Consider the following 27,248-nt stretch of genomic DNA (forward strand, 5'->3'; position numbering starts at 1 on the left):
AAGATACCAATAGAATGGTGGGGCCTAGTATAGGGGTGTATGTCAGTTCTCCTAACTCTTCAAACCACTCCCTGTCAGAGAATTAACCTGACTTTTCAGAGAATTCTCTAGAGTAGTATGTCCTCTGTACTTTTCTGTAAGTGATCATCTAAGCCTCACCTTGTTATGTAGCACTGTTCTTGAAGAATGGCACTGTGACTGGACCTTGGAGCCACAGGAAACTGCTTTAAAATTCCTCTCCACAGTTGTATCCTGCCTGCTTTGCCAATGGCTCCTCCCTCTGAGAACTGGGAGGATGGTAATTCCTGGATAGATTGTCTTTATAAGGAGAAAAGTTTGGCAGTGTGATTTCCTGTATATTTCTACTAGAGTCCAAGATTCCAGTAGTGCTAGCCTAGACAGCAGTGGCAGCCACCTAGAACCCAGATGTCATTAGTATTCCCAAGTAAGTACGAGGGCGTCCTCCCAACTGCCTTTGCCAAGCCAAAAGGCAGAGTCACGGCTTTATTACACCTTCTAGAGCATGTGGTAAAGGCGGCTTTCCATTTGGCTGCTTTGGTGCCGGGGTTGTTTACATGTTTCAGTAAGTGAGTTACGCTTATTGAAGTTGGCTGGATAGGAGTTCAGAATAAATGACATATGACCACAATCATACCATTCACCAGAAGCACCAGAGTTCAGAAGGAGAGAGATTTACTTCTGTAATAATCCTTTGGTAGAGAAGAGAGGCACAAAACTCGAGTATTCCACTCTCAAGAAGGTCCACAGTTTTTGAAGCCTTTGAGATTTGGGGTGTGACTGTTCCTGGCTTTCTGATGGAATCAGACAAAATAAGATGCCTATCTGGTAAAAGCACAGGTGTGCGAGTACTTTGCACAATTTTAGAAGGAAAAAAAAAAAAAGGAAGCTGAAAAATAGTGCTTGTAGAAAAATGTAGAGATCAAAGAAATTTGCAGATGTTCTGCATTTTCTTCTTCAAACATAATCTGTCTGAGCATAAAAGACATCCCTGGTCTCTGCAAGGAAGAAATAAAAGGTTCTTTCATACATAAATGATTTCCTACTTTATACACCTCTTTTCAGGCTGCTCCCAGACTTTGTGTTTGATATATTTACTAGTCTTCCCTGCAGTAGGCAATGTTCATTAGAAGAACATGTTGAGACAGTAGGACCCCAAAGCTATCTTTAACTTCTCCCTTCCTCCTCTGCCCCTGGAGCATCCTATAATTCCTACACCCTATTTCTGTGATAGTTTACAGAACGATGAGGATGCCTATTACTTCCACCCCTTGTTGCTGCCTTCTGATTCATTTGACTTATTCCTCCGTTCTTCAAACTGTCTCCAGGTCTTAACGTCCTTTGAAAAATCATTTTTGAGTTATTTTATCTTTATGTTGGTTTTTTATGGCTTTGCTTAAAAAAAAATGCAAGCCAAAGAAATGCATAATATAAAAAAAGAAGGAAATCCCCTAAGATATTATCCCAAAGAAATTACTATGAAATCTAGCACGTGTCCTTTGAGTCCTGCTCAAAAATGTTCGGAGCCTCCCATTCTTCTTGGTCTTGGGATCCTAGCAGTGGGGGCAGAGCTGGGGCAGGCAGGATCATTGGGGCGTGTCTCTCATCTGTATCTTCAGGTTAGTGATAGTTCCACCTCTGTCCTTACTGAACAAAATTAAACATAACCATGTAGATGAATCTATGTGTTTCTCATAACCACATTTAACAGTCATTTCTGTCAGCTTTGGCTACTACAGCACACAGAAAAGAAACAGTGGGAGAGGGGGAATGGCCAAACATTAGAAGGCTTAGAATTCCAGGACAAGGAATTTAGATTTTTTTTTTTTTTTTTTTTTTTTTTGCGGTACGCTGGCCTCTCGCTGTTGTGGCCCCTCCCGTTGCGGAGCCCAGGCTCCGGACGCGCAGGCTCAGCGGCCATGGCTCACGGGCCCAGCCGCTCCGCGGCATGTGGGATCTAACCGGACCGCGGCACCAACCCGCGTCCCCTGCATCGGCAGGCGGACTCTCAACCACTGCGCCACCAGGGAAGCCCAGGAATTTAGATTTTAGGCAAGGACTTGCAAACAAAGGCAGTTGTACACTCTCTTTTAATATATTGTTTGAATTTATATTGCCTTAAGTGGCTCTTAATTATATAAGATGACTTCAGAAGCAGAATATTTTTAATTACATTTCCAGGTCCTTAGTTTCATCTAATAGTTGTGAGATCTATTGCTAATATGGGACCTTTAATAGGCTTTATTGTGTGTCTGTAGTTTTGCAGCTTTACGTCTCTTCCACAGTTTTTCAGACGTTTATATTAATCTGTTCAACAAACAGAGAGTCTCTACATGAGTCAAGCATATGATCTGCAGCAAGGAATATACCAAATGGTGAACTCCTAAAGGGCAGGGGCCAGGTTTACCTCGTTTTTTTATTTCCCCATCTTTGCACAGTGTCTTAACTTGCAGGTGTTCAATGGATGTTTGTGGAATTAAGCTCATATCCTGCCTCTTTCATACTGTTCACAGGAGCTGAGCTTAAGCAAGGCCCTTCTTTTTTTAAAAAAAGGAAAACTTCCATCTTTCTGCCTCATGTCATGTTTCTTACTATCATGTTCCCATGAACTCTCACCTAGTAAGGATAAGCTTTGTTCAACTCCAGTTTCTACAATTCCCAGGATTTTGCTCCTGAGTGTCTAGAATAGCTCTGTCCAATAGAAATATCATGCAAGTCATATATCTAATTTTTAAAATTTTAGTAGCCATACTTTAAAATGTAAAAAAAACAGGTATTATACCAATTTGAATAAGTTATTTACCTTATTATGTCCAAAATATCATTTCCACGATTTAAGATATTAATATTTTACATTATTTTATTTGTATTATCTTCAAAATCCAGTGTGTATTTTTTTTTTTGTTTGTTTGTTTTGCGGTACTTGGGCCTCTCACTGTTGTGGCCTCTTCCGTTGCGGAGCACAGGCTCCGGACGCGCAGCCTCAGCAGCCATGGCTCACAGGCCGAGCCGCTCTGCGGCATGTGGGATCTTCCCGGACCAGGGCTCGAACCCGTGTCCCCTGCATTGGCAGGCAGATTCTTAACCACTGTGCCACAAGGGAAGCCCTCCAGTGTGTATTTTACACTTACTGACCACATGTGGCTAATGGCTACCTTATTGGACAGCCAATATTGGACAAAAAGACTGGACAAAAATCTTTGAATTTCTGTGTACTTACCATGTAAATAATTAAATTCATAGGACAAGAGAGCCATGAAAGTATCCATTGTATTGGCTCCATCATTGGCAAAGGAGAAAAATTCAGGTAACATAGAATTATTTGCTAAGAGACATGTAATTTAGCTTCTTGTTTCTTTTCATGCTATCTTGTAAGCTAGTCTTAGATTTTTTATCATTAGGTAAAGTCCATAATTCAAAAACCATCGAGTATTTCTTTTTTTTTTTAAATGCTTATAAGCTATTAGCAGTTCTTTGGGAATCATCATCAGTTCCCCTGACCTTCCTTTTCATCTCTTCCCTGGCTTCACTGGCTCCCTAGAGTCTAAATGATTAGGATTTTCTCTCTTTTCCCTCTTCTCCCTTGAATGCCATATCTTCTGCAACACTGACCCAACACTGCGTTCTCCAGAAACTTAAAATATTTACATTGTTTATCTTAACATTCCTGCCAGGGGAAATGGGATTCCATTTATTAATAAGGTTGACATTGCATCGTCTGAGACATTTCAGAGTGTAGGAGTAGGAAGTTATTTAGTTAAAAATATAAAGCCAGATTTTTTAGCTCACATTCCTAAAACCCATAGGAAACAATGTGATTGATACAGATGAGCAAATATCTCTTAAATTAAATAACTGATTATTTGCAAAAATGACAAGTTAGTGGGCAAAGCCATATTTGGAAGGTAGGTGGAAGAACAAGGAAGGGTTGACTGCCAAACCTTGAGCTCATGCGGAGAGAACAGTGGGATGGGAACATATGGAGCATGTTTTAAAACAAAATTTTGGACAGGAATGCAAGTGTGATAAACATGGTGGTCAGGAGAAGAATCACTGGTATGTACACTGCACAGTAAAGTCTACAGAGCCAGTGAGGAGGCTTCAGACAAATTTAAAGCCTAGACTAAAGGTCCCAGTTCACGGTTCTTTACCTTGTACCACATCTTTACTGTAAAAAAAGAAAAAAACTGAACATGGACATGGGCAAGATAATAAGCAATAATTAGGAAGCCAGAATCGTAGCACCAGGCATGGAAAGAAACTTAAGTACATTGTAAGCTTCTTCATTTAGACTTTGTGGTATTGATCCCCATATACTTAGCATTTGTTCAGTGCCTGGCAGTGAATAGATACTGGTTGAATGAATGAAGGGACTGAGAATAGTGAATCACAGGCACACTTACTGAGTTCTAAGTGACAGGTTAAAGAAAGGAGAAAGGGATTGTCGGCTGACTGAATAGTAGTGGTGAGGGGTTGCGGGGCGAGTACTCAAAGCTAGAAGCAAGAGGGAATGAATGGGAAGAAACAGGTTCTACCGCTTAAAGAGCTCTTAAGAAAAGCACAAATGCGGGAGAACGAAAAGGTTTGAAAATAAGAAACAGTTTGAATTTATACTGTACTCACTGCCTATAGAGGTGCATCTTGGCTGTGTGGGATAATGTCTGAGTGACACATAGTACGCCAGTTACCCAGTAATCTAAGAAATTACATGTTCAAAGCTTTTGGCTCTCTATGCCCAGGAAGTTATGATTCTAATGTTGTCCTGGCTGATTGGCCATTATCTCCACACAAATCAAAGTACATTTCCAATGCCACCCCTTATTTTGAAGCTTTGGCATCAACTTCTTTGTGTTAATTTTTAAGTTATCACAACTCTAATAGCAAACACTTTTATATTATTCCAAATAGACAAGAAAAAAATTTCAATGTAAACATTTAAAACAATTTTGCAAATATTTAGGTATCCACACACACCAAATAATGCAGTTGTGCATTAAACAATAACGTGCATAAGAAAGGGTCAACTCACATAAGTGAATGGCTCTTTCTAATTGGAGCTTACTTCCAATAGTCACCTGCCATTGATTCCATGAGTTGCCAAATTAGAAATATATTTGTCCCACTTGGTACCGCATGCATGCTTTTCTCAAATATAAAATGATTTCAACTTACAACCTTCTTTAAGCTTAACTTGTAGCAAAGTTCCTCAGAATCAGCCTACCCCCTAGTGAGGTAATTTGGTTACAGATCTTCATTAATGCTGGTTTAGTTCGGGAAACTGTTTCAGTCTTTGGATCTCTGCAATGCTAAACTATTACTTTTAACTTTATTTTGTAAAAATTACAATCTCATTATTTTCTAGTATTCTTGGCTTAACAAAATACAGCAGTGGGTGTGCCTTTTAGCAGTTGAACAGACCACTTTTTACATTCCTTAGAAATAAGATATGGTTCAGTATTTTAAATCATAGCAACAGTTGATAAGAAAAACAGCAAAAAGGTAATCATTTCCATATGGAAAGAAAAGGAAGAAACCACTGGTAGATTTGGCAGAAAGGGCAAAATGTTCCTATTTGTTTGCCATTTTACATTTGTTAATACATTGCATGTGATGTGTTTTATTGAACTACCCCATTCCCCTCAAACTCAGTTGCAAATTTCCAAATGTGTTCTGTCCTTCTGAATGAAACCAACATCTGTATGTGTCAGTTTCATCTAGGACAATATTTACTTGGTGGTAATTTTCTCAACATAGTGAAATTTTGGCGAAAGCTCTTACCCCTTTTACCGAAAAGAATATAACCGTCTTCCACACCAGCTAAATACCTGTAAGTAATTTTAAAGCACTGGTTGAATAAAATCAGTCTCTGCTCTGGCATTCTAAGATCTAAAAGAAAAACCCAATTTTCTGATGCCCAGAAAATTTAAGAACAGCAAACAAAGGAAACATTTGCTTATTTACTTTTGTATTTAAGCATGATATAACGTTTATTAACGAAGTCCTGACATTTATTTTTAAATAGCTGCTTAAAGTGGAAAATCTTACCGTTTTAGAATAAAATATTCAAAAATAGATGTTCACCCTGTAGCTTTTGACAACAGCTCCCTCTTATGGTTCAAAACATTCACTTCAAAGATGAATATATTTAAATACGGAATTGCGATTTCTTAGCTTAAAATTGTGCTATGAAAGTTTAGCTCATACTTAGTGAATGCTTTTTGGAATAAAGAGGGAAGTTTTCCTTTTCTGATAGTTCTAGAGTTCTAACATCTCAGCAAAGTATTCCCAAAGTTCTTTAAAGAAGTACCAATATTTTTTCTTACAAAGGAAAATTTCAAGTAGATGTTTTCATGGAAAACATGAAAGGTTTTTCTCCTTTTCTGTGGCTATAGTATGGAGAAGGAATCAGCATTTAACCTTGTTACATTAGCAGATAGGAATTTGAAAAACCTTACGGAGAAAGTAGTATTGCAAGTACTTTAGTCCAAAAATGACTTAAGGTAAATTTTCCCCATTGTTCAAAATCCGAGGTTGCAGTAACTAGCAATAACCTGTTCTAACAATGTGAAACTGTCCAAAAAATCCTCTTCTTCAATTCCAAATTTTGTGTACTGATGAATGTAGGCTCTGGTGAAAGAAACAGAAAATATGAAATAAAAATCTCAGGCAAACGAATAACTCAAAATCAAATAATAAATAGACCTTTCCTAGCTCATGAACACGTGCAGATGGCAGACTCTTTTAAAAGTCTTGCCTTTGCTTCAATGTTTACTCCAAAGGTTAGCAAACTCTCAAAGTTTGTGTCAAGCTCCCTGTCTATTTAGTGTCCAAGAGAGTGACAATAAGAAGCACATAGGAGGGGAATTCCCTGGCCGTCCCGTGGTTAGGACTTGGTGCTTTCACAGCCAGGGCCCGGGTTCAATCCCCGGTCGGGGAACTAAGATCCTGCAAGCCGCACGGCATGGCCAAAAAAAAAAGAAGCAGCACATAGGAAAAAGAAGCATGTTCAGATTTGGCTGTCTACCCAGCACATATTCAACACCCTACAGGAGGTGACTGTGTTCAATATAAACTCTTAAGAAGTGCCTGAGAAGTTTTATCTAAGGCGTGAAACTGTAGAAACACATTGGTCCAGTTCTAGGAATGAAGTGAAGCCTCCCAAGTGTTTTTCAGACAACACTTAATTTTCACTAATGCCAGGTGATCCTCTTAATACCTCCAGTCCCCCAAAATGTTCTGAGGCAGGAGAAGTCATGTTAAAAAGAATATCAAGGGCAGACATGAACTAAATTGATGAAATAATAGCTGCTACCATTTAATGAGAGTGGGACGAGAACTATACCAACAGAGGACACAGAGTTCACAGTCCTGAGGAGTAGGGGTTTATGGAATGGCCATGTGCAGGATGGGGGGCCCTTGGGAATCCTAGCTAATCAAAGTACAGGCTTACCCAATGATTTGAGAAATTCTGCTTTAACATTAAGTAATTGTGGCAGAGGTCAGGGAACCGGATAACAAACACATTTCTTAGTAATCAAGCAGACATTTCTTAGTACCAAGTAGAGTTGAACTTGCAATGTTTCTTACTGAGCAAGATCAGGATCTCTTCCATTCTCAAGGATCTTATTTTGGAAAACTATCTTACTGTCCCTGCCTTATAGTGAAATTTCTACTTTACTTTCATTTCATTTAGAAACTACTCATTTAGGGACTTCCCTGGTGGCGCAGTGGATGAAACTCTGTGCTCTCAAAGCAGGGGGCCTGGGTTTGACCCCTGGTCAGGGAACTAGATCCCACATGCATGCCGCAACTAAGAGTTCCCATTGCCATAACTAAGGAGCCTGTGGGCCGCAACTAAGGAGCTGGTGAGCCACAACTAAGAAGCCCACATGCTGCAACTAAGAAGCCAGCAAGCTGCAACTAAAGGAGTCCTGGAGTCACAACTAAGACCTGGTGCAACCAAATAAGTAAATTTTTTTTTTTTTTTTGCGGTATGCGGGCCTCTCACCGCTACGGCCTCTCCCGTTGCGGCGCACAGGCTCCGGACGCACAGGCTCAGCAGCCATGGCTCACGGCCCCAGCCGCTCCGCGGCATGTGGGATCCTCCCGGACCGGGGCACGAACCCGTGTCCCCTGCATCGGCAGGCGGAGTCTCAACCACTGTGCCACCAGGGAAGCCCCAAATAAGTAAATTTTTTTAAAAAGAAACTACTCGTTTAGCCAACAACAACAATAATACCATGGAACAATTATTGAGCATTTACTAGTCATGCACTGTACTAAGGGTTTCTTACATTATCATCTCATTTAATCCTCACCACATATATCCTCTCTTTTGGGTCCATTGTACAAAAAAGGAAATGAAACCTGAAGTAATGTGCCCAAAGTTTCATACCTACAAAGTACTTACTCCATGCTATAGATTGAATGTTTGTGTTCCCCCAAAATTCGTATGTTGAAATCCTAACTCCCAAGGTGATGATATTAGGAGGTAAGGCCTTTGGGATGTGATTAGGTCATGACAGTGGAGCCCTCATGAATGGGATTAGAGGCCCATGAAAGCTCCTTTGCCCCTCTGCCATTTGAGGACACAGCAAAAAGACACCACCTATGAACCAGGAAGTTGGTCTTCACTGGACATTGAATCTGCCAGTACCTTGATCTTGGACATGCTAGCCTCGAGAAATTTCTTTGGTTTATAAGCTACCCAGTCTATGCTCTATTTGTTATAGCAGCCCAAACAGACTAAGACACTCCAGATCCTGCCTAGTGTTTTAACATTATATTATCTGCTTAAGGTTAGGAAAGGTTTGTAGATTTATTTTTTACTTACTTTGAAGCAAACATATTCCATGCTTTGCCCACAATCGTGTCAAGTGGTTTTACTAAGAACTGGCTATTGCTGACCAACGCGGCAGACTTCTCATATTTGCTAAAGGCTCGCTGGGTTTTCCACACACTGAAAGCATGAACAGGCTCTAACCAGGAAGTATAGAGAGCTGGATCTTTAAATGCTCCTAGGGTAAAATAACAAGGCACTGTTTACATCATAAATCATCAGTTTTGAAACAAATTAATAAACAGATATTTTTGTATCCATTTTACCAGAAATCTTTTGTTTTGCTCTTTGAAACTAGCTTTATATTGCTTTTGGATAAATGATCCATATTCATCATAAAAAAAAAATCCACACCATTCAGAAAAGTATTTATTAAGAAGAAAATTTAAAAGCCAACTCAACAGCTGAAATGCTACCACCCAGAGACAGACTATGAACAGTCTGCTGACCCGCTTTTGTACTATAATTTTACATACATGCCCTATGTAATATGCATTTTTCATTCACCAATATGTTGTAAACCTCTTTTCTGTGTCAGTAAATATCACTCATATTTTTAAAAGCTTCTATGAATATACCATAATTTCTTTAACACATTTCCTATTGTTGGGCATTTAGGTTGTTCCCACATTTCTGTTAGTGTGAAAGATGTTGCAGTGAATATCTTTACACCTCTGTGTACCTGCATCATTTGCTGTGGGTAAATTTTTGGAGGTTAGATTACTTTATATATCCTTTTATTAACTTTCTCATTTTAAAATCTAAAATGAAGAAAGTACACCATCTGATTGACTTGATCTCTTTTTAATTATTACTAGTTTTTTATTTAAGAGGTATTACAGGGATGAGATTGATTTTCTTTATATCACAGCTAGAAGCAGCCAATTGGATGCTGCTGGAATCATCAGACAAGGATAATATAATCCCAGAGACTTGCCATAGAAACACAAAGAAAGCTAAGAAGAGTACTGCTCTTTCAACCTCCTGAAAACGTTGTACCAATGCTTGTCACAGAGACCATTAGTTGTCCTGCAATACCTGTTCTCCCCTTCTTCTTTAGTAACAGAACCACCAAATTTTAACTGTGCTCATAGCCACCCCTGCAGCTAGATGTGGCACATGATTCAGTCCCAGTCGAAGGGATAGAAACACAAGTGTGGTGTGTGACCCTAGAGGACCAGGCCTGCCCTTCTTTGCTTATTCCTATGTGATTTGATGGCTGAAGTTCAAACAGATGCCTTGCACTAAGGACAAAGCCACGAGGTGAGGATGACAGGTCAACCAGATTCAGGAAGAAAGAATTAAACTTGTCCTCTTGTTTACACCACATCTATTTTGGTATCCAGTCACACACTTACTGATACAATGGTTACATTTTGTTACTAAAATATGGAGTTATTATTTTCCTTTCTTTAAGAATAAATTCAGGGACTTCTTTTTTTTCTTTCTCTTTTCTTTTTTTTTTTTTACCATGCATACCATGTACATGTGCAAAACGTACATCTTAATTTTCACCTTAACTTTGCTTACCCAGCTCCGCACTATGTACGTCTTTCCCACGAAGGATGACCAAGTTAGCAATGGAAGTGTTAAAATGAGACTCCTTGTTGAGAGACATTTTACCACGCGTAGGAAGTCCTGATAAAGGAGGCCGTACCTGCCAATCAATACCTACCAAAAGAAAAAAAAGAGCAAGAGATTTTACAAATCGCCTTGAACAAGAAGAGAAAGATGTATTATAGTATGTGTATTTTATATAAATTTCCATTTGATAAGTAAAAGTTGTGGCAGGGTGGGGTTCTTCTAAAAATTTAAACATTCTTATCTGGTTGACCTAAAGTGATTCAAACTACTCAGTCCTGAGAAAGGCATGAAATAGTCTTCATCGAATATTAAAGGACGGTGGTAGGTGCAAAGGATGCAATTCTACAACGCAGTAAAAAGAAAGTAACTTCTGACACACGTGACAATGTGGATCAATATCAGAAGCCTGATGCTAAGTGAAGCAAGCCTGACTCAAAAGATTACATCCTGTTTGATTCCATTTACAGGACGTTCTGGAAAAGGCAAAACCATAGGAATAAAGTTCAGGTCAATAGTTGCTTGGGACTTGGAGTGGAGGAAAGAGGCTGTCTACAAAGGGGTGTGAGGGAACTTTTTGGAACATGGAAATACTCTGTCTCAATTGTGGTGGTGGTTACACCGTTTAAGTGTGTCAAGATTCATAGAACTATCCACCTATAAAGACTGAACTTCACTCTGTATGTCTCTATGAACAAATAAACAAAATACATATAAAAATGTTAAGGGATGTAGAAACACAAAGCAAAAATAGGATTGAAAATTGAGGGCTTCCCTGGTGGTGCAGTGGTTGAGAATCCGCCTGCCAATGCAGGGAAAAGAGGTTTGATCCCTGGTCCGGGAAGATCCCACATGCCGCGGAGCAACTAAGCCCACTGGCCACAACACTGAGCCTGCGCTCTAGAGCCCGCGAGCCACAACTACCGAGCCCACAAGCCACAACTACTGAAGCCCGTGAGCCACAACTACTGAGCCTGTGCTCTAGAGCCTGTGAGCCACAACTACTGAGACCACATGCCACAACTACTGAAGCCCGCATGCCTAGAGCCCGTGCACCGCAACAAAGAGTAGCCCCCGCTCGCTGCAACTAGAGAAAGCCTGCGCACAGCAACAAAGACCCAATGCAGCCAAAAATAAATAAATTTATTTTTTAAAAATATACATACATGATCAAAAACAAAAATAGAGGGGACTTCCCTGGTGGCACAGTGGTTAAGAATCTGCCTGCCAGTGCAGGGGAAATGGGTTTGAACCCTGCTCTGGGAGGATCCCACATGCCGCAGAGCAACTAAGCCTGTGTACCACAACTACCGAAGCCTGCGCACCTAGAGCCCGTGCTCCACAACAAGAGAAGCCACTGCAATGTGAAGCTGGCGCACCGCAACAAAGAGTAGCCCCTGCTCACCGCAGCTAGAGCGCACAGCAACAAAGACCGAATGCAGCCAAAAATAAATAAAGTAAATAAATTTATTAAAACAAAAATAGGGACTTCCCTGGCGGTCCAGTGGTTAATACTCCACGCTTCCACTGCAGGGGGCACGTTTGATCCCTGGTCGGGGAACTAATATCCCACATGCTGTGCGGCACAGCCAATAAATAAACAAATAAATAAAAATTAAATAAATAAATCCCAGATGGGTTAAAATTTAAATATTAAATATAAAACTATGAAAATACTAGGAAATACTAGAGAATATTTTTATATCTTTGGGGTAGGTAAGGCTCAGAATCTATAAAGGAAGATTTACAGGTCTGCTCACATAAAAAGGTAAAATTTCCATATAGTGAAAAATACCATACAAAAGACAAAAGTGATGGACAAAAATATTTACAATCCATGTAACAAAAAAGGGGTATAAATCCACAATATTATATTTCCTTCCATCCAAGTCACCACTGATTAGAAAAAAAATTAAATTATTCACTTAGATTATTAAATTTTACACTTATTGAAGAGTTCTTTTAGAGTAAGTTTATATTTTTAAAAATCATATATCATTCTTGAGCATATATAAAAATATATATGTAACGAAATAACTTAAGGTTTTCCTAAAACTTTTTCACATTCAGTGACTTTATCACTCTTTGTTTCAGCATTAATGATGCCTATGTGTTTTCACATTATTGTGCTCTGTGCCTCCAGAAAGTAGGTGGTGCGGCATTCCTTAAGGGAATCCATGAAAACACTAAGTCACTGGCTCTTAAACTGGCTTTGCAACCATGTAAAGCACATCTGCCTTTGACTCCTGCTTAAGGAATGTTGCTAAACTTGTCTGTTTATTATGACAACTGCCTCTTCCCCACCCTAGCAGAAAACTAAAGGTTTACTTTCTGGAGAGGATATGACTGAGAGACTCTAGTCTGGAGAACACCAGGCAGAGGTAAGGGCAGGAAACATACCAAACCAGGAAAACCATGTCCCCTCCCTCCTCTTCCCCCAGATCACTGGGGCTTTGTGTAAACCCTCTGAGCAGAATATCCAACACAACAGACAGGCAAATAGAATATCCAGAAGGACAAATGTACACTGGCTGGAGAGGGCAAAAAAAACTAGATTGAAGCAGGTCAGAAGGCTCTAGGGGAGATTTCTTAAAGAAGATGAAACTGACAGAATACTTGGATACAGGCAGACCTTGGAGATTTTGTGTGCTTGGTTCCAACCACCGCAATAAAGTAAATTATCACAATAAAGTGAGTCACACAAATATTTTTGGCTTCCCAGTGCATATAAAATTTATGTTTATGGGCTTCCCTGGTGGCGCAGTGGTTGAGTCCGCCTGCCGATGCAGGGGACACGGGTTCGTGCCCCGGTCCGGGAGGATCCCACATGCCGCGGAGCGGCTGGGCCCGTGAGCCATGGCCGCTGAGCCTGCGCGTCCGGAGCCTGTGCTCCGCAACGGGAGAGGCCACAGCAGTGAGAGGCCCGCGTACCGCAAAAAAAAAAAAGTTATGTTTACACTATACTGTAATCTATTAATTGTGCAATAGCATTATGTCTAAAAGGAAATGTACATACCTTAATTAAAAAATACTTTATGGCTAAAAAATGCTAACCATTATCTGAACTTTCAGCAATAGCAACTTTTTGCAATAGTAACATCAAAGATCACCGACCACAGATCACCATAACAAATATAATAATAAGGAAAAAGTTTGAAATATTGCGAGATTACCAAAATGTGACACAGATATGTGAAGTGAGCAAATGTTGCTGGAAAAATGGTGCCAATAGATTTGCTCAATGCAGGGTTGCCACAGACCTTCAATTTGTTAAAGAACACAGTATCTGCAAAGTGCAATAAAACAAGGTATGCCTGTATATCAAGAAAAAATTTAGGTAAGTAGAGAAACAGTGTTGAATAATTGACAGGTACATAGAAAAACTAAGCAAACAAGAAAACAAGGTAATTATTAACTCCAAAGAAAACAAAAAAATTATACAGGAAGGGAAAAGTAATCACAGGATATTTTGTTGCTCAGCTGTGAATAGCATTTACTTGGTCATGATAATGTAAAGCTGAATATCGATTTAACCCAGTGATGACACTTACTACCATATCAGAAGGATGAGCCTGTCTAGAGTGTGTTTTAGAGCTTAGGGCCCAGTGTTGGAAAAAAGCTAAATCCTAACCCTCCATGGTGGGAAGTAAATAGGTAATACCTAAATCATTGAAAAATCTGTAAATGGCAATAGATAAAAACAGTAAAAGAAATAGCGAAAGAGTTTTGAAAAGTGGTGACCTCTGGGAAGGAGACAATAGAAGAAGGTTATGAACTGAAAGTTTTAACAACCAGCTTCGTAGAATTACCTGACTCTTTAATCTATGTGCATATAATAAGTTAGGGCTCCTATATGGTAGAAAACTATGTAGCTACTAAAAAGAATAAGGCATGTCTAAATGAATGAATTGGAATGAAGGCTACAAAATACTATGGCGAAAGACAGTTGCAGAACAAAAAATACATATAATGTGATGCTAGTTTTATTTTTTAAAGTCTGTTTATATACACCCTTAGAACTTTGACTCTCTAGTCCTCACATAAATAAATTGATCCAAACTAGAAAAAATAAATCAACTAATAAATTTTAAAAATAAGGTGTTGTAAATTAAACTTAAAAATAAATAAGTAAAATCCTACACCTGTTCCACCATGGTCTGTTGGGGGTGGGGTGTACTTAAAGAGCTATACCCAGGAAATCTCACCTGAGGAAAGTAAATCCACACTGGCACCTGCTTTTAGATGACAAGATTCTGGACTTTAGGCTGATGTGCTAATAGAATGTGCTAATAGGCTGATGTGCTAACTCTGGGGGTGCTTGGGAAGGGTTAAGTACATTCTGCAAATGGGAGGACATGATTCATTAGGGGACAGAGGGCAGAGGGTGGTAGCCAGCCTCCAAGATGAACTCCAATGATCCTTGCCACCTGGTATTCAGGCCCTTGTGTGGTCCCCTCCCCATGGGATAGGGCTGACCTTAACAACCAAAAGGATGGTGCAAAATGATGGTATGTGACTTCCAAAGCTAGGTCATAAGAGACATTGTAACTTCTGCCTTGCCCCCCTTGGGCCACTCATTCCTCCTGTTGCTATAGGACATGTAGAAACAGATACACGGCTGATGATGATCTTAATGGGGTCAATCTTCATAGACAGCATTCTGATAACATATGAAGAGTTTTCAAACTATATCCTTCAACCTGGTTAGTGACATAAATATATTTATTCATATGTTCATATTTATATGAAAACATTTAAGTGTTCAAAACTCTATAACTGTGAAAAAATGGTGACACTCTGAATTCCTATATGGGAAAATGACTAAACAAACTGGTTTATCGACCTAAGAGGGCTCAGAGCACCACGTCTTACAGTACCCTGAGGAACACTGTGTTCCTTGATAATAGGTATTGCCAGAAAAACAGGTCCTGTGGCCAAAAAGTTCAGGAAGCATTACTTAAGATGTGAACTTTCTACTTTTCTCCAAACGTCAGGCACTATGATCTAAAGTCTGTAAGGTAGTACAAGTAAATATAGAGGAAATCCACTTTCATAGTATTGAAACCTAACTTACTGTAATTTGTGGTAAAATATATGCTCCCCAAATAGTACATAGTAGTGACTTCCAGTTAAATGCGACAGACTGAACATACCAGTTTACTCCCCAAATCTCACTAACAACACAGGGATTTTTTTAAAAGGCATAAACAAGAAAAAATGGAAGGAAAATAATGGCAACAAAAATTTGGAAGCTGGAAAGCAAGTGAACCAATGGTTACTGACTTAGCAACCAGGGAAATCTGAACTTTCTGTCCACAGTGGAGGTCCTGGAAGCAGGCCAGGCGCTTCTAAAGGAGGAGTAGTTAAAAATCTGTATGAGAGGCAGTGAGAGCCCCAGACCCTTCCCCACTCCTGCACTAGGGGGAGTGCCCCACCCTCCATCCGAGAAGAAGGTTTCTGCTCAGGAAAGGCTAAAAACCGGTGAGGCTGTGAAACTACAGCAGTAAACAAAACAAAAATCTCTGCCCTCATAAAGTTTACATTGTACTGAGATAAATGAAAGATCCACACTAAGGAATTCCAGAATGCTAGAGACAAAGAGAAAATCCTAAAAGATACAAGAGAGAATAAAACAGGATTAGGAATCAGATTGAAGTGGGGACTTCTCAGCAGTAACACTGGAAGCTGGAAGCTATCGAGCAGTGCTTTCAAGACACTGAGTAAAAAATGATTCCCAGCCTCGAATCCTGGCCAATCAAATATAAAAGTAGGATAATGACATTTGCAGCCTTAAAATTTTTACCTTCCCTGTACTCTTTCTTAGGAAGCTCCTGGAGGGTACTATCCATGAGGGAATTAACCCAGAAAGAGGAAGATTTGAAATCTAGGAAACGGGCTAGAATAAAGAAGGAGGCAGAGATGCCAGTGCTGGCTGCTTATTAAGCCTGGAGAGTAACCTGTGCAGACTGGAACAGCAGGGTGAAGTCCTCCGGAAGGGATATCTCCAAGCAGATAATGCAAGTAATAAGATTACCTGATTGATAGGTCTGAACATGCTGAGAAGGGTTTCATTTTTATGGAAAAGTTTAGGGGTAAATTTGTAATAGGTACAAAGAATATCGACCAAATAAATTTAACTATTAACTCTAGGAGGAAAAAATAAACTGTACATGAAATAAAATGTGATCTGTGTATACAGTACATGGCTCAACTATGAATAATATCTACATAGCAAAAATAACACAGACAATGAAAACTGATCTAACCCAAAAGTATGCTTTAACTAGATTGGGAGGAGGGAGGGAAAGGTGTGTGGATGTGTATATAGGGGGGTGTTAAGAAGATTCAGTTCTCAACTTCATGCTAGGAAGGCAACTGATAATATCTAAACCTGGAAAATAAAACAAATAGCGGAATATGCAAGATATTTAGAAATATGGGGGCAAATTCCAGGAGAAACATCTCAAAACACTGAAAGCAGTTTCTGCTGGGCTGAGGGGAAGTGTGGAATAGGCTGTTCTCTTCCTCATTATAAACTCATACTGGACAATTACTTGACTTTTTTTTTTTAATTGAGATGTAATTTACACACAACGCAATGGACAGATTTAAATAGACACTTAAGTGAGTTCTGACTCCTTGATTTTTTTAAAAAAACCTATGTTCATATATTACTTTGATAAAAATAAAATAAAAATAAATGTCACACTCATCTGAAATTTTTTTGAGAAATGAAACTGTGAAGTGATTAAGAAATCCTCCCCGGATGTTCTGGTGAGTTTTTTGCAGGAGCCTCCCTGGTCAGAAGAAGGCACCATTATTTCAACTGGATCAAGCCAGTTTATATTGAGAACTCCAGTAGAGGCATTTTTCCCAGCTTGTGGGCTGCATATTTTTAAAATACCCTTTACCTTCTTCCATTTTCGCATTAGAAATGAGCATCTGTCTCAAATGCTTGAGGAGGCCAGCCCAAGTAAATGTGCTGTACGCCAGTGAATTCTCAGACATTTGAGGAATGTTACGAACACCCAGCATCTTGAATTCTGGATGGGGAACTAAATTCTCCATTAAGTCTCCTGCAAAGAAAAAAAATCTGAACTAAATTTTTAAATTCCACGTTGTTTCCACTGACTCATACACAGCCATGATTTGATGGCTTGGGGAACCAAATGTGTTTTCTCCTCCAAGGCCAAAATTGCTTAAAATGTAAATACAATTTCAGAGACGATGTCTATTAAAGACCACATACTTGCTTGATTTTGGCGCCTATTTTAGCATGAGTGGAAAAAACACACTTTGCCAAAAGGAAACGAGAATTTCTTTTTAGCTAAGAAACTGGAAATGTCAGTGAAATATCTAGCTAAACCCCAGGAAAACAAAATAAGCATGAGACGTAATATGCTTTTATTGTCTGTCATTCAGTGTTCACTCAATAGTCCCTTAGAAATTTTCCTAGATCTCTTATTTATTTTATCTGGTTAAATAATAATCAGAACCTCTTAACATCAAACTTTACTGGGAAAGAAGACAGGATTAGTAACTCCTGAACACAGGAATACACCTATTTTTAGAACCTTGTATTTGTAATGAAACAGAATTAAGGAGAAAGGCTAATTTGTTTTTCATTCAGAGCTTATTTTATATGTTTTTAAAATATTCTTATCTTTTTAATATGTCATATATTTTATGTATTTTATATATTTTTTATATATTTATATAAAATACCTAGAGGAGAAAGAAAAATCTTCTACCATAACATGAAATTTAAATTTTATGATAACGTTGAGTGCAAACTCATATCCTACGTCCTAACGTTAAGAACAAATTTTGACACAAACATCTACAAAATGTTGCACAAATTGATCCTGTGGCTAATGGAGTTTCCTCTAAACATAAGAATCCTCTTCTGTAAAATACCTAGAGCTGAATCCTATTGCACAGCATGCATAAACAAGCAGCAGTCAGCAAGTAATTCCTGAGGACTAACGCACAAATTAATTGTTAAAATCTGCTTTCCCCCCCAGCGTTCTTGTTTACCCACTCTCATCTTAACCATTCTTGACTTTGTCAAACCCTGTTATGGACTGACAGTTTGTGTCCCTCAAAATTCATATATTGAAATCCTTACCACCAAGGTGATGGCATCAGGAGGAGGTGGGGCCTTTGGGAGATGAGGTCTCTATAAAAGAGACCCCAGAGAGGTCTCCCGTCCCTTGTGCCAGGTGAGAACACAGTGAGAAGACGGCCATCTGTGAACCTGGAAGCGGGCCCTCACCAGGCACTGAATCTACTAGTGCCTTGATCTTGGACTTTGAGCCTCCAGAACTGTGAGAAGTAAACTTGTGCTGTTTATAAGCCGGTCAGTCTATGGAATTCTTGTTATAGCATATTCCTACACACCTTGCGGGATCTTACTTCCCCAACCAGGGATTGAACCCGGGCCATGGCAGTGAAAGTGCCGAGTCCTAACCACTGGACCGCCAGGCAATTCCCTGGACCTAAGTTTTTAAAACTGAGCAATTGAAGGATCGAGGAGGAAACAGGCTTCTTCTGGGGGAAAGCTAAGAGATCTGTTTTAGACACATTATGTTCGGGACGACCATGAAACGTGTACACATAGATGTTGGGAAGGCTGCTGGATATAGACATCTAGAGCTTAGGGAATTGGTCAGAGTTGGAGAGAAACTGGCCAGCTGGAGAAAACAAATGGTGTTGAAAGCCATGGGACTGGGTCAGTCACCTTCGGAGAGGGTTCAAGACCAGCATTTAGAGCTTAGGAAACGGAGGAGCCAAAGAAGGAGGAAAATAATGGGAATAAAAGGAATAGTCATTGAGATAAGGAGGGAAATCAGGAGAGGGGCTGTCACAAAAGACGAAGAGGAGACTCAGAAGACAAGGCATCGACCATTCCAAATTCTACTGAGATAAAATAAGGACGGGCCAGTGAATTTGACAATGTGAACATGCTTGCGACCTATTAAGAAAAGCAGCTTTAGAAAAGTGATGGAAGAGAAACTAGATCAGAGTGGGTTGAAGAGTGAATAGATGGTGAAGAAATGAGGACAGGGAGAATGGAGGCCCCTTTGAGGACAGTGGTTCTAAAGAATGACAGATAAGTGGGGAAATCACGAGAGGTGATGTCAAGGGAGGGCTTCTTTGGTGTGAAAGATGCCAGAGAGCCGTTGTAATGGCAGCGACCCAGGAAAGAGGGTTAATGACATGTGAGGATGAGAGATGAGTGAGGAATTAAGTCCCTGAGAAGACAGAGGGAATGGGACCCAGAACCCAAGCGAGAGGCTGGCCTTTGATAGAAGCAGGATACTTCTCCCACTGTGACACAAGGTGAAGGGCAAGTGTGGACCCAGTGCCCTATAGTTTGTACATGGTAGTGGGAGTCAAGAGAGCGCTCATGGAACTGATGGCTTGGATTTTCTGAGGGCAGTTCACCGAGTTCATCACAATCTCCCCAAGGAACAACTGGACCAGCCTGCAGACTCAACCTCCAACCAGCTCTCCACAGGCAATGAATTTTTCAAAAATAAAGGTGATTATGCCAACGACCTCCTTAAAATCCTTCAGTGGCTTTCCCCTGCTCTGAGATTAATGAGGAGGCCTTTAAATGGCTTACAAGGACCTGCAAGGTCGGCCCCTGCTCACCGCTCTAGCCTCAGGTTTCAATCATCCCCCACACCATTCTCTGTGCTCCAGTGATACTGGATTTCTCTCTTCCGAAAGGGCCACGCTTCCTTCTGCCATAGGGTCTTTCCACATGCTATTCCCCCAACATGCTACTCCCTTCTCCCTCCCTTTGCTTAGTCAACTCCAAGTCTTCATCCAGCTTTTTGCTCAAGTGTTACTTCCTCAGGGCAGCCTTCTTTCACCTCGTCAGCCTAAGTCTGGTTCCTTCGTGACCCATTCTCTTGGATCTGTACTCCTTTCCTTCAGAGCATTTAACTCAGTTTTTAATTATATGTTCTTAGTGTAATTATTTGTTTAATGTGAACACAATGTCTGCATTGGTTCCCCACTGAATCCCCAACATGTAGCATAGTGCCTGGCACATAGCAGGAAGCCAATAACTACTGGTTGAATGAACAGATGTACAATATGGTAAGTACTGTGGAATGCAGAGAAATTAAAAAGACACATGTCCCCAAGGAAGCTGCAAATTAGTAGGGACTATAAAACATGCATATGACAGATCCTCTAAGGAAACACATGGTGCAGCATCTGGGAAGGGGCCAGAGGGAGATTTACTTTTGATTGCATATTCTTTTGTACTCCTTGAATAAATGTGTGTGTGTTACTTTTAAAGATAAGCAAACACACTTAAAGAAATAATAAAGGCAGAAAACATTAAGTGACATAAAAGAGATACAGAATGCCACAGGAGTTCAGAGAAAAAGGGTTACTTTAGGTAAAGGTCTCAGTAGGAAAGTTTTATGGAAAAATTATCACTTGAATTGGACCCTACAGGAAGAGTAAGGTTTCAGTAGAGGTGAAGAAGGGAAGGAGGAAGTGATTTCTAAGAAGAAGGAACACTGAGCAAAGGGACCAAGGCAGGGAAGTACCAGATTGAAGAAAAAAGTGGAGACAGGATGAAAAGTAGGTGGGGAATCTATACAGAGGTGGCAGAAGGTGATGAAAACGGAAAGTTAGGATTCAGGGCATAAGGAATTATGACAAATCTGGCAGGTAATGCATGAGCCATAGAATAAGGGTTAAGTAAAGTACAGGATTAGATCTGTGCACTGGGGAGGCTCATTTGGGGCCAGTGTGCAAGACGGATTGACTGCAGGGGGAAGAAGCAGGCAACAGGAAGGAAAGCAGTAATAGGACCACCTTAAGCCAGGAGTGTCCACGTAGATGTGAGCTTTGGTTTTCATGGAAAAAAAAAGGAGAGAGAGGGAGAGGGAGAGGAGAATAAAGAGAACTTTGTATTCAGGGGGAGTATGCAATATTAGTTGAGAGATACTGACCAAGTGAACCAATATCAGAGAGAGGGAAGTAGGGAAGAATGCAGACAGCTGGCAGAGATGGTACCAACAGTCTGAGCATACTGATGAGATATGAGGACAGTGGGAGAAATCCAGGTGACAGGAATTGAGGAAGAGGGGGCTGGGGAGTGAAGACAGGGAAGCAAATGATGAATCCATTCAGAACATGCTAAATCTGAAGAAGCAGATGGCAACTAAGAAAACTGGGATAGGCAACTATTTGGGAAAGAGAGTAGGACTGGGGGTATAGATTACGGAGTCCTCTGCATCTAGATGATTTGAATGGATAAAGCACCACTTGACAAATAACCTGAAAAAAGAACCACTTCTGTACGGAGTGATGAAAATGATGGTTGTGCAACTTTGTGAATATGCTAGAAAACACTGAATTGTACACTTTAGATGGGTGAGTTGTATGGTATGTGAATTATATCTCAAAGTTATTTTTAAAGAACAAAAAAAAGGGGATTTCCCTGGCGGTCCAGTGGTTAAGACTTTGCCCTCCAATGCAGGGGGTGTGGGTTTGATTCCTGGTGGGGGAGCTAAGACCCCAGGTGCCTCGCAACCAAAAAGCAAAACATGAAACAGAAGCAATATTGAAACAAATTCAATAAAGCTAAGCTGCTCTTTGGGAAGGTTTTCGAAATGAGGGAGACCTGAGTATATCTTTAGGCAGAGGGGAAGAGCCATAGAAGAACAACCTTCAGGCTTTCAGAACATCAGACTTCTCTACGAGTAGCACAAAGGAGGACAAATACCTAGTGGGTTTCTTCTGTAGTGAAATGAGCCTTCCCCAGAGTAAGTAGGCTGGAACACACTTCCCAGCTGATGTGCGAGGACTTGATTTATATCACGGAAGGAGATCTGCTTGATATTCATCAGTTTCGCACAGATCTTATGAACAGCATCATTCTCATGAACAAGGAGGGCATCTGAAGATCGGTACAAGTGAGAAAGTGTCAAAATGGAATTGTAGTTCTGAACAATAACCTGGAGGAAAAAAAAGGTCAAAGATAAGAAAGGCAGGAGAGAACAGTGGTTAAGAGGGTAGACTCTAAGGGCATCCTGCCTAGGTTCAAAGCCTGGCTCTTTCACTTTCTAGCTATAAGATCTTTGACAAGTTATTTAATCTCTCTATGCCTCAGTTTCCTCGTTTGTAAAATGGGGATAATAATTATACCAGCCTCCTAGAGTTGTAAGGATTAATGATAGAATGCAAGTAAAGCACTTAAGAACAGTGCCCCTATTGAGTAAGGGCTCAATAAATGATGACTATTACTATCACACTTTCTTCCTACATCATTTCCTATACTGACTTATTTCACCTCTGTTTGATTATTTCTCCTACTAGGGTGATCAATAGGAAATTGGCCTATACAGAAATTTCCTTTCAATGGAAAGAAATGAAAATTCTTTGAAGGTTGGCAATGGCACGATGAGGCCAAGGTCCCTGCTTTACATGCTGTAGCCAGAGGGACTGAACCAGGAATGGGTTCCTGAGAGAAGATGCACAATTGTCTTCTTCGGAATTTTTATGAATAAGGACACCTCATTTGTTTGGCAAAGTTAAATGAATTGTACATGAAAGTACCATATTGTATAATCATTCCTTACACAGTAACTTAACATTTCCAAAGAAAGGATGAGATCAATCTTTTACCTACATTTAACTGCAAAGAATACAAAATATAAATTTTTCAATTGACATGTTCATACCTCACCAGTTCCATAAGGCCATATAATCTGATTCATTTTCAAAGAGTTTGAGTACTGATCTTGTAAGTTCTGTGTAACGAAGGCTCCTAGCCCTGATCCTGTGCCTCCGGCCATACTCATTATGATGAAAAAACCATTCAAAGAATCGCATTTCTCCACTTCCTTCTGGATTAGGTTCATTATAGATTCTTCATGCCTAGGTCCATGAACAGAGTATCTATGCAATGCAAAAGAAACAAACACCTTTCAATTTAACCAGAGATGGAATGCAGAGAAAGATATAGGATAGCAAAGGCTTTTTAAACCTATGGAAGTGAACTAACTCTTAAGAAAGGTACAGGTACCTGATTGATGAAATTTAAGATACACAAGTTAAATATTTTTAACAGGTGAATAGGACCGCTAGGAGAGTAAATTTACTGAGAGTAGAAAATTCTCTTTTATAGTCCATTCCTTTAGGCTGGAGACTTCAATTACCAGGTAGTTCTGCAAGTTTACGGTACAACATAATATTCAGTATTCATAACAATACTCCTAAAGCAGTGGTTCTAACTTTGCTGCACATTAGAATCACCTAGGGAAGCTCTGAAAAATCCCAACATTCAGACTTCATCCCAAACCAATTAAACCAGAATTTCTAGAAGTGAGCCCTAGGCATTGGAATTTTCCAAAGAACACTAGGCAATACTACTGCCTTGGCATATTTCCTATTAACTGGAATACCTGCCAGACAAAGATATTGTATTGACAATAAGTTAGCTGGCAGAACAACAGTGAAGAAGTAGAAAACGTTGCTGCAAGAGATCCTTGGATTCATCATTACCTGAACCTTAAGCATAGATGTACACGAGACAGAATGAGCGTCTTCTGGGTGAAGTCACACTCTACATTTTAAAACAGCAATTTCAAAATTATGTGTTTGGTATATCAACTGTGCAGTTGTAACTATACTATTAATCAACTATGCAGCTGTATCTAAACTGAAAATCATGAGGAATTATTCTTACCCATATGCCCAGTTGTTTCCAGAACCTTGTTTTTGACAGAAGCATGAATGCTGGCCATATTTCCATCGGCCAGAATGGGCAGCCTTTGACAGTGTTTGATTGATAACTTTAGGTTCCATGTCAACAAGTACAGCACGAGCAATTGGAACTAGAGAGGGAAAAAAAATCAAAAGAAAAATATTGCACGTGGCTTATTTGGGTTAACTCAGAGCATAAACTTCTAGGTCCAAAAAAAAAAAAAAATCAAAGATTGAGGATAGGAAGAACTTTCCTTCTGCTTAGAAATTCAGGTGGGCAGCAGCAGGTATATGCAGATGTGTCATAATGCCTAGCACTGTGCTAGGCAGGTTGAATAAACGTGGGCTAAAATGATGACTGGGTCAAGTCTACAAACATCTGTTGAGTGCTTACTATGTGCTATGTACTGTGCTGGGAACACAGAGACAAAGACAACATCAATCCAGCCCTAGGAGGACCAGTGGGAGAGATAAAATACATCAACACTTAATCACAGTATGATGTGATATGACCCACAGCAAATCCACACTAACAGAGTAGTATTTTTATTCAGAGGTATAAAAATACCAAGGGCAAAAAAAGCATCTCAGGATTACTGAAGCAGAAGATGGAGAAAGAGGGGGTATAAGAAGTGATGGATGGGGAGAGAAAGCAGGCAGGGCTCAGATCTTGGAAGTCCTTGTATGCAATGCTAAAAACCTTGAAATTTACTTTTTAGGCAATGAGAAACCACTGAAAATGCTCAAGCAGGGGAGGAAAGATGTCTTTTTTAATACGGTAGTGTGGATGATAGATGTGATAAACACAAGAGACCAGGCAGGGAAACTCAGGAGGATTGTCTTGAAACAGTCCAGGTGAGAAAGGACAAGAGCCAGAACTAAGGCAATGAAAGTGAAGATGGAAAAGGGAGAAGAGTTTCAAGAGATGAGTAGGAGGTAAACTACGCAGATCTTGATGTCTGATGGTATGTGGGCAGTCAGAGCTAAGTTTTAAAGGAAAAATAATGAATGCCCTTGGGTATGGAGATGTTGAGTCTGAGGGACACATGAGAGACGCAGGTGATGTTCACTAATCAGTCTGCAGCTTGGAAGAGATGCTAGGCTAGAGGTTTTGAGAGTCACTAGTATAAAAGATGTAGCAAAATTTGAGAGTCACTGAAATTGCCCAGAGAGAACTATACAAGTGAGGACAGAAGAGAGGCTGAGATGCAACCACTGGAGAAGAAAAGTTCAGAGCCTAAGCAGAAGGAATTTCAAGGAGGGAGTTTTATAGTTAATGTTATCAAATATGGTAGAGAAGTTAAGTGAATTAAGGAAAGAAACACAGTTACTGGCTCTAGGAATTAAGAGATCATTGGGAATTTTTCATAGAACAGCTTCAGTGGTATTGTAGAGCAGAAGTAGGATTACAGTTGGTTAAAGAGGGTTCTCCTTTGAGAATCTTAGATGAGAAGGCAAAGAGATGAGGAAGGAAAAAAGCTATAGTCAAGAGCTAAGTTTTGTTTGTTTGGTTGGTTTTAGATTGGCATGATCTGAGCATGCTCACGTGCTGAGGAGAAGATGTCACTGGAGAGGCAAACGTTAAGATAGAAACAAAGGGCTGAGAGCAAAATCATTCCGTAGTAAGATGGAAGGGGACGGGGTTCAGACACCACGTGGAGGGCCTGGCCTTGAAGAGGCTGGTTATGTCAGAGTAAAGGAGAGGTCTGTGGACCACACATACCTCCATTTTCCTCCTCACTGAAGAATCTTTCTTTGCAAGATGCTTGATATGCCTCATTCTCCCTTTTAGAGCAGAGTCCCTGGGGACAGTGTGAGTCACTAAATAAAGCATCAAACACTTCAAAACCAATCTGATTGCCACATTGACCAAGCTGTACTGTTACTATTGACATGCTGAGACACAAACCAGGCTTACTCCCCCAAAACAGTGAGCAACCTGTAATAGAAAAAATAGAGTCTTTGAGAGCCACTACATTACCAATAAAGAACAAATAAAATGCCATATATGTGAATATACATCACGAAAAATATAATTTGTAAGTACTATATATGTCTATGGTGTTATAGACACAATAGCTATGTTGTCTAAGGAGCCAATCATTCAAGGAAGTTGGTTTCGGGATTCAGGGTTACTCTACGCAAAACCATTCATACACAGCTCAATAGTTTCCAAAATCTCATTTGTAATCGCTATTTTCCTAAGCATGCATTTAAAACAAACAAAACAAATTCTGGTTAAAGGAATTCGTAGTGTACAGTTCACACCACAGGGACAGAGCGAATGCAGAAGTGAGCTCAACAGTAGCACATTTAATTAACATTAATTTTCTCTCTTCAAATAATGACTTTCTCCACCAATCGCCTTTCTGTTCTGGTAACTACAGTAACACAAGAAAGTCTTTGTATTTAGCTCAGATAGGACAGCAAGGAAGACGAAGCTTGGGGAAAAAAAGACCAGATGAAATATTAGAGGAAGTATCCACTACTTTTAACACTGAAAAGAGACAATTTTTGGTAACGACCTCACACCGGGTCTATGCAGCACTGGAAAGAGCTGTGGCTTGTAAGCCAGACTCTGTACTTAACAATTATCAAACAACCTTACAAAAACAGGTATCGTTATTTTCATTTTACAGAGAAGGAAACAGGCTCTGAAAGGTTATGCGACTTTCGCATACTTACTGCACTAGTAAATAGCAAAGCCAAGTTCTCCCTTTCTACGCCGCCCCAGGAGTTCCCCATTAACCCCACTCACTGACAGCCTCAGGATCAGCCGTTTCTGTCCGGTTCAAACTTCAGAGTGGCAACCTTCTTATTATGCGCATGCTCACTTTCAATACCAAAAACATTACAGAGAACGAATGCGCATGTTCCACAGACGACGAGATTTGTTGTGGGTTTTTTTTCCTATTCCGAAAGGTTAATTACGCATGTTCAATTTCAATTTATCAACTTCAGATATGGTACGCATGCTCACTGTCCATCAGACGCTTTAGCTGAGAATGCGCATGATCTGGCTTCCGAGCGAGGCTTCGGCTGGGCTTCTGCGCATGTTTCTGCCAGTACCTGG

The 27,248-nt window shown here is 40.0% G+C and overlaps 1 protein-coding gene across 6 annotated transcripts; it reads right to left on the minus strand.

Annotated features, from left to right (window-relative positions):
• TUBD1 (tubulin delta 1) lies at window positions 1–27,112 on the minus strand. 6 transcript variants are annotated; one of them, XM_027087249.1, is made up of 9 exons: window positions 26,934–27,112; window positions 25,899–26,114; window positions 24,159–24,306; window positions 23,152–23,368; window positions 22,194–22,425; window positions 17,350–17,514; window positions 10,388–10,528; window positions 8,852–9,035; window positions 1–1,665 (listed from the first exon to the last, which is right to left on the minus strand). In XM_027087249.1, exons 2-9 carry the CDS (start codon window positions 26,068–26,070, stop codon window positions 1,605–1,607), a joined length of 1,320 nt encoding a protein of 439 aa, XP_026943050.1. In that variant the 5' UTR covers window positions 26,071–26,114; window positions 26,934–27,112; the 3' UTR covers window positions 1–1,604. The 6 variants fall into 6 exon arrangements, with proteins under 6 accessions (XP_026943050.1, XP_026943048.1, XP_026943049.1 ...); XM_027087247.1 differs by lacking the exon at window positions 1–1,665 and adding an exon at window positions 3,497–6,645 and having other exon boundaries at window positions 26,934–27,110; XM_027087248.1 differs by lacking the exon at window positions 1–1,665 and adding an exon at window positions 3,497–6,645 and having other exon boundaries at window positions 26,861–27,110.
• Between the last annotated feature and the right edge of the window lie 136 nt (window positions 27,113–27,248).

Source organism: Aethalodelphis obliquidens, unplaced genomic scaffold, assembly GCF_003676395.1.
Source record: "Aethalodelphis obliquidens isolate GAN/ISIS:26980383/991018 unplaced genomic scaffold, ASM367639v1 scaffold58, whole genome shotgun sequence".
Taxonomy (NCBI): Eukaryota; Metazoa; Chordata; class Mammalia; order Artiodactyla; family Delphinidae; genus Aethalodelphis; species Aethalodelphis obliquidens.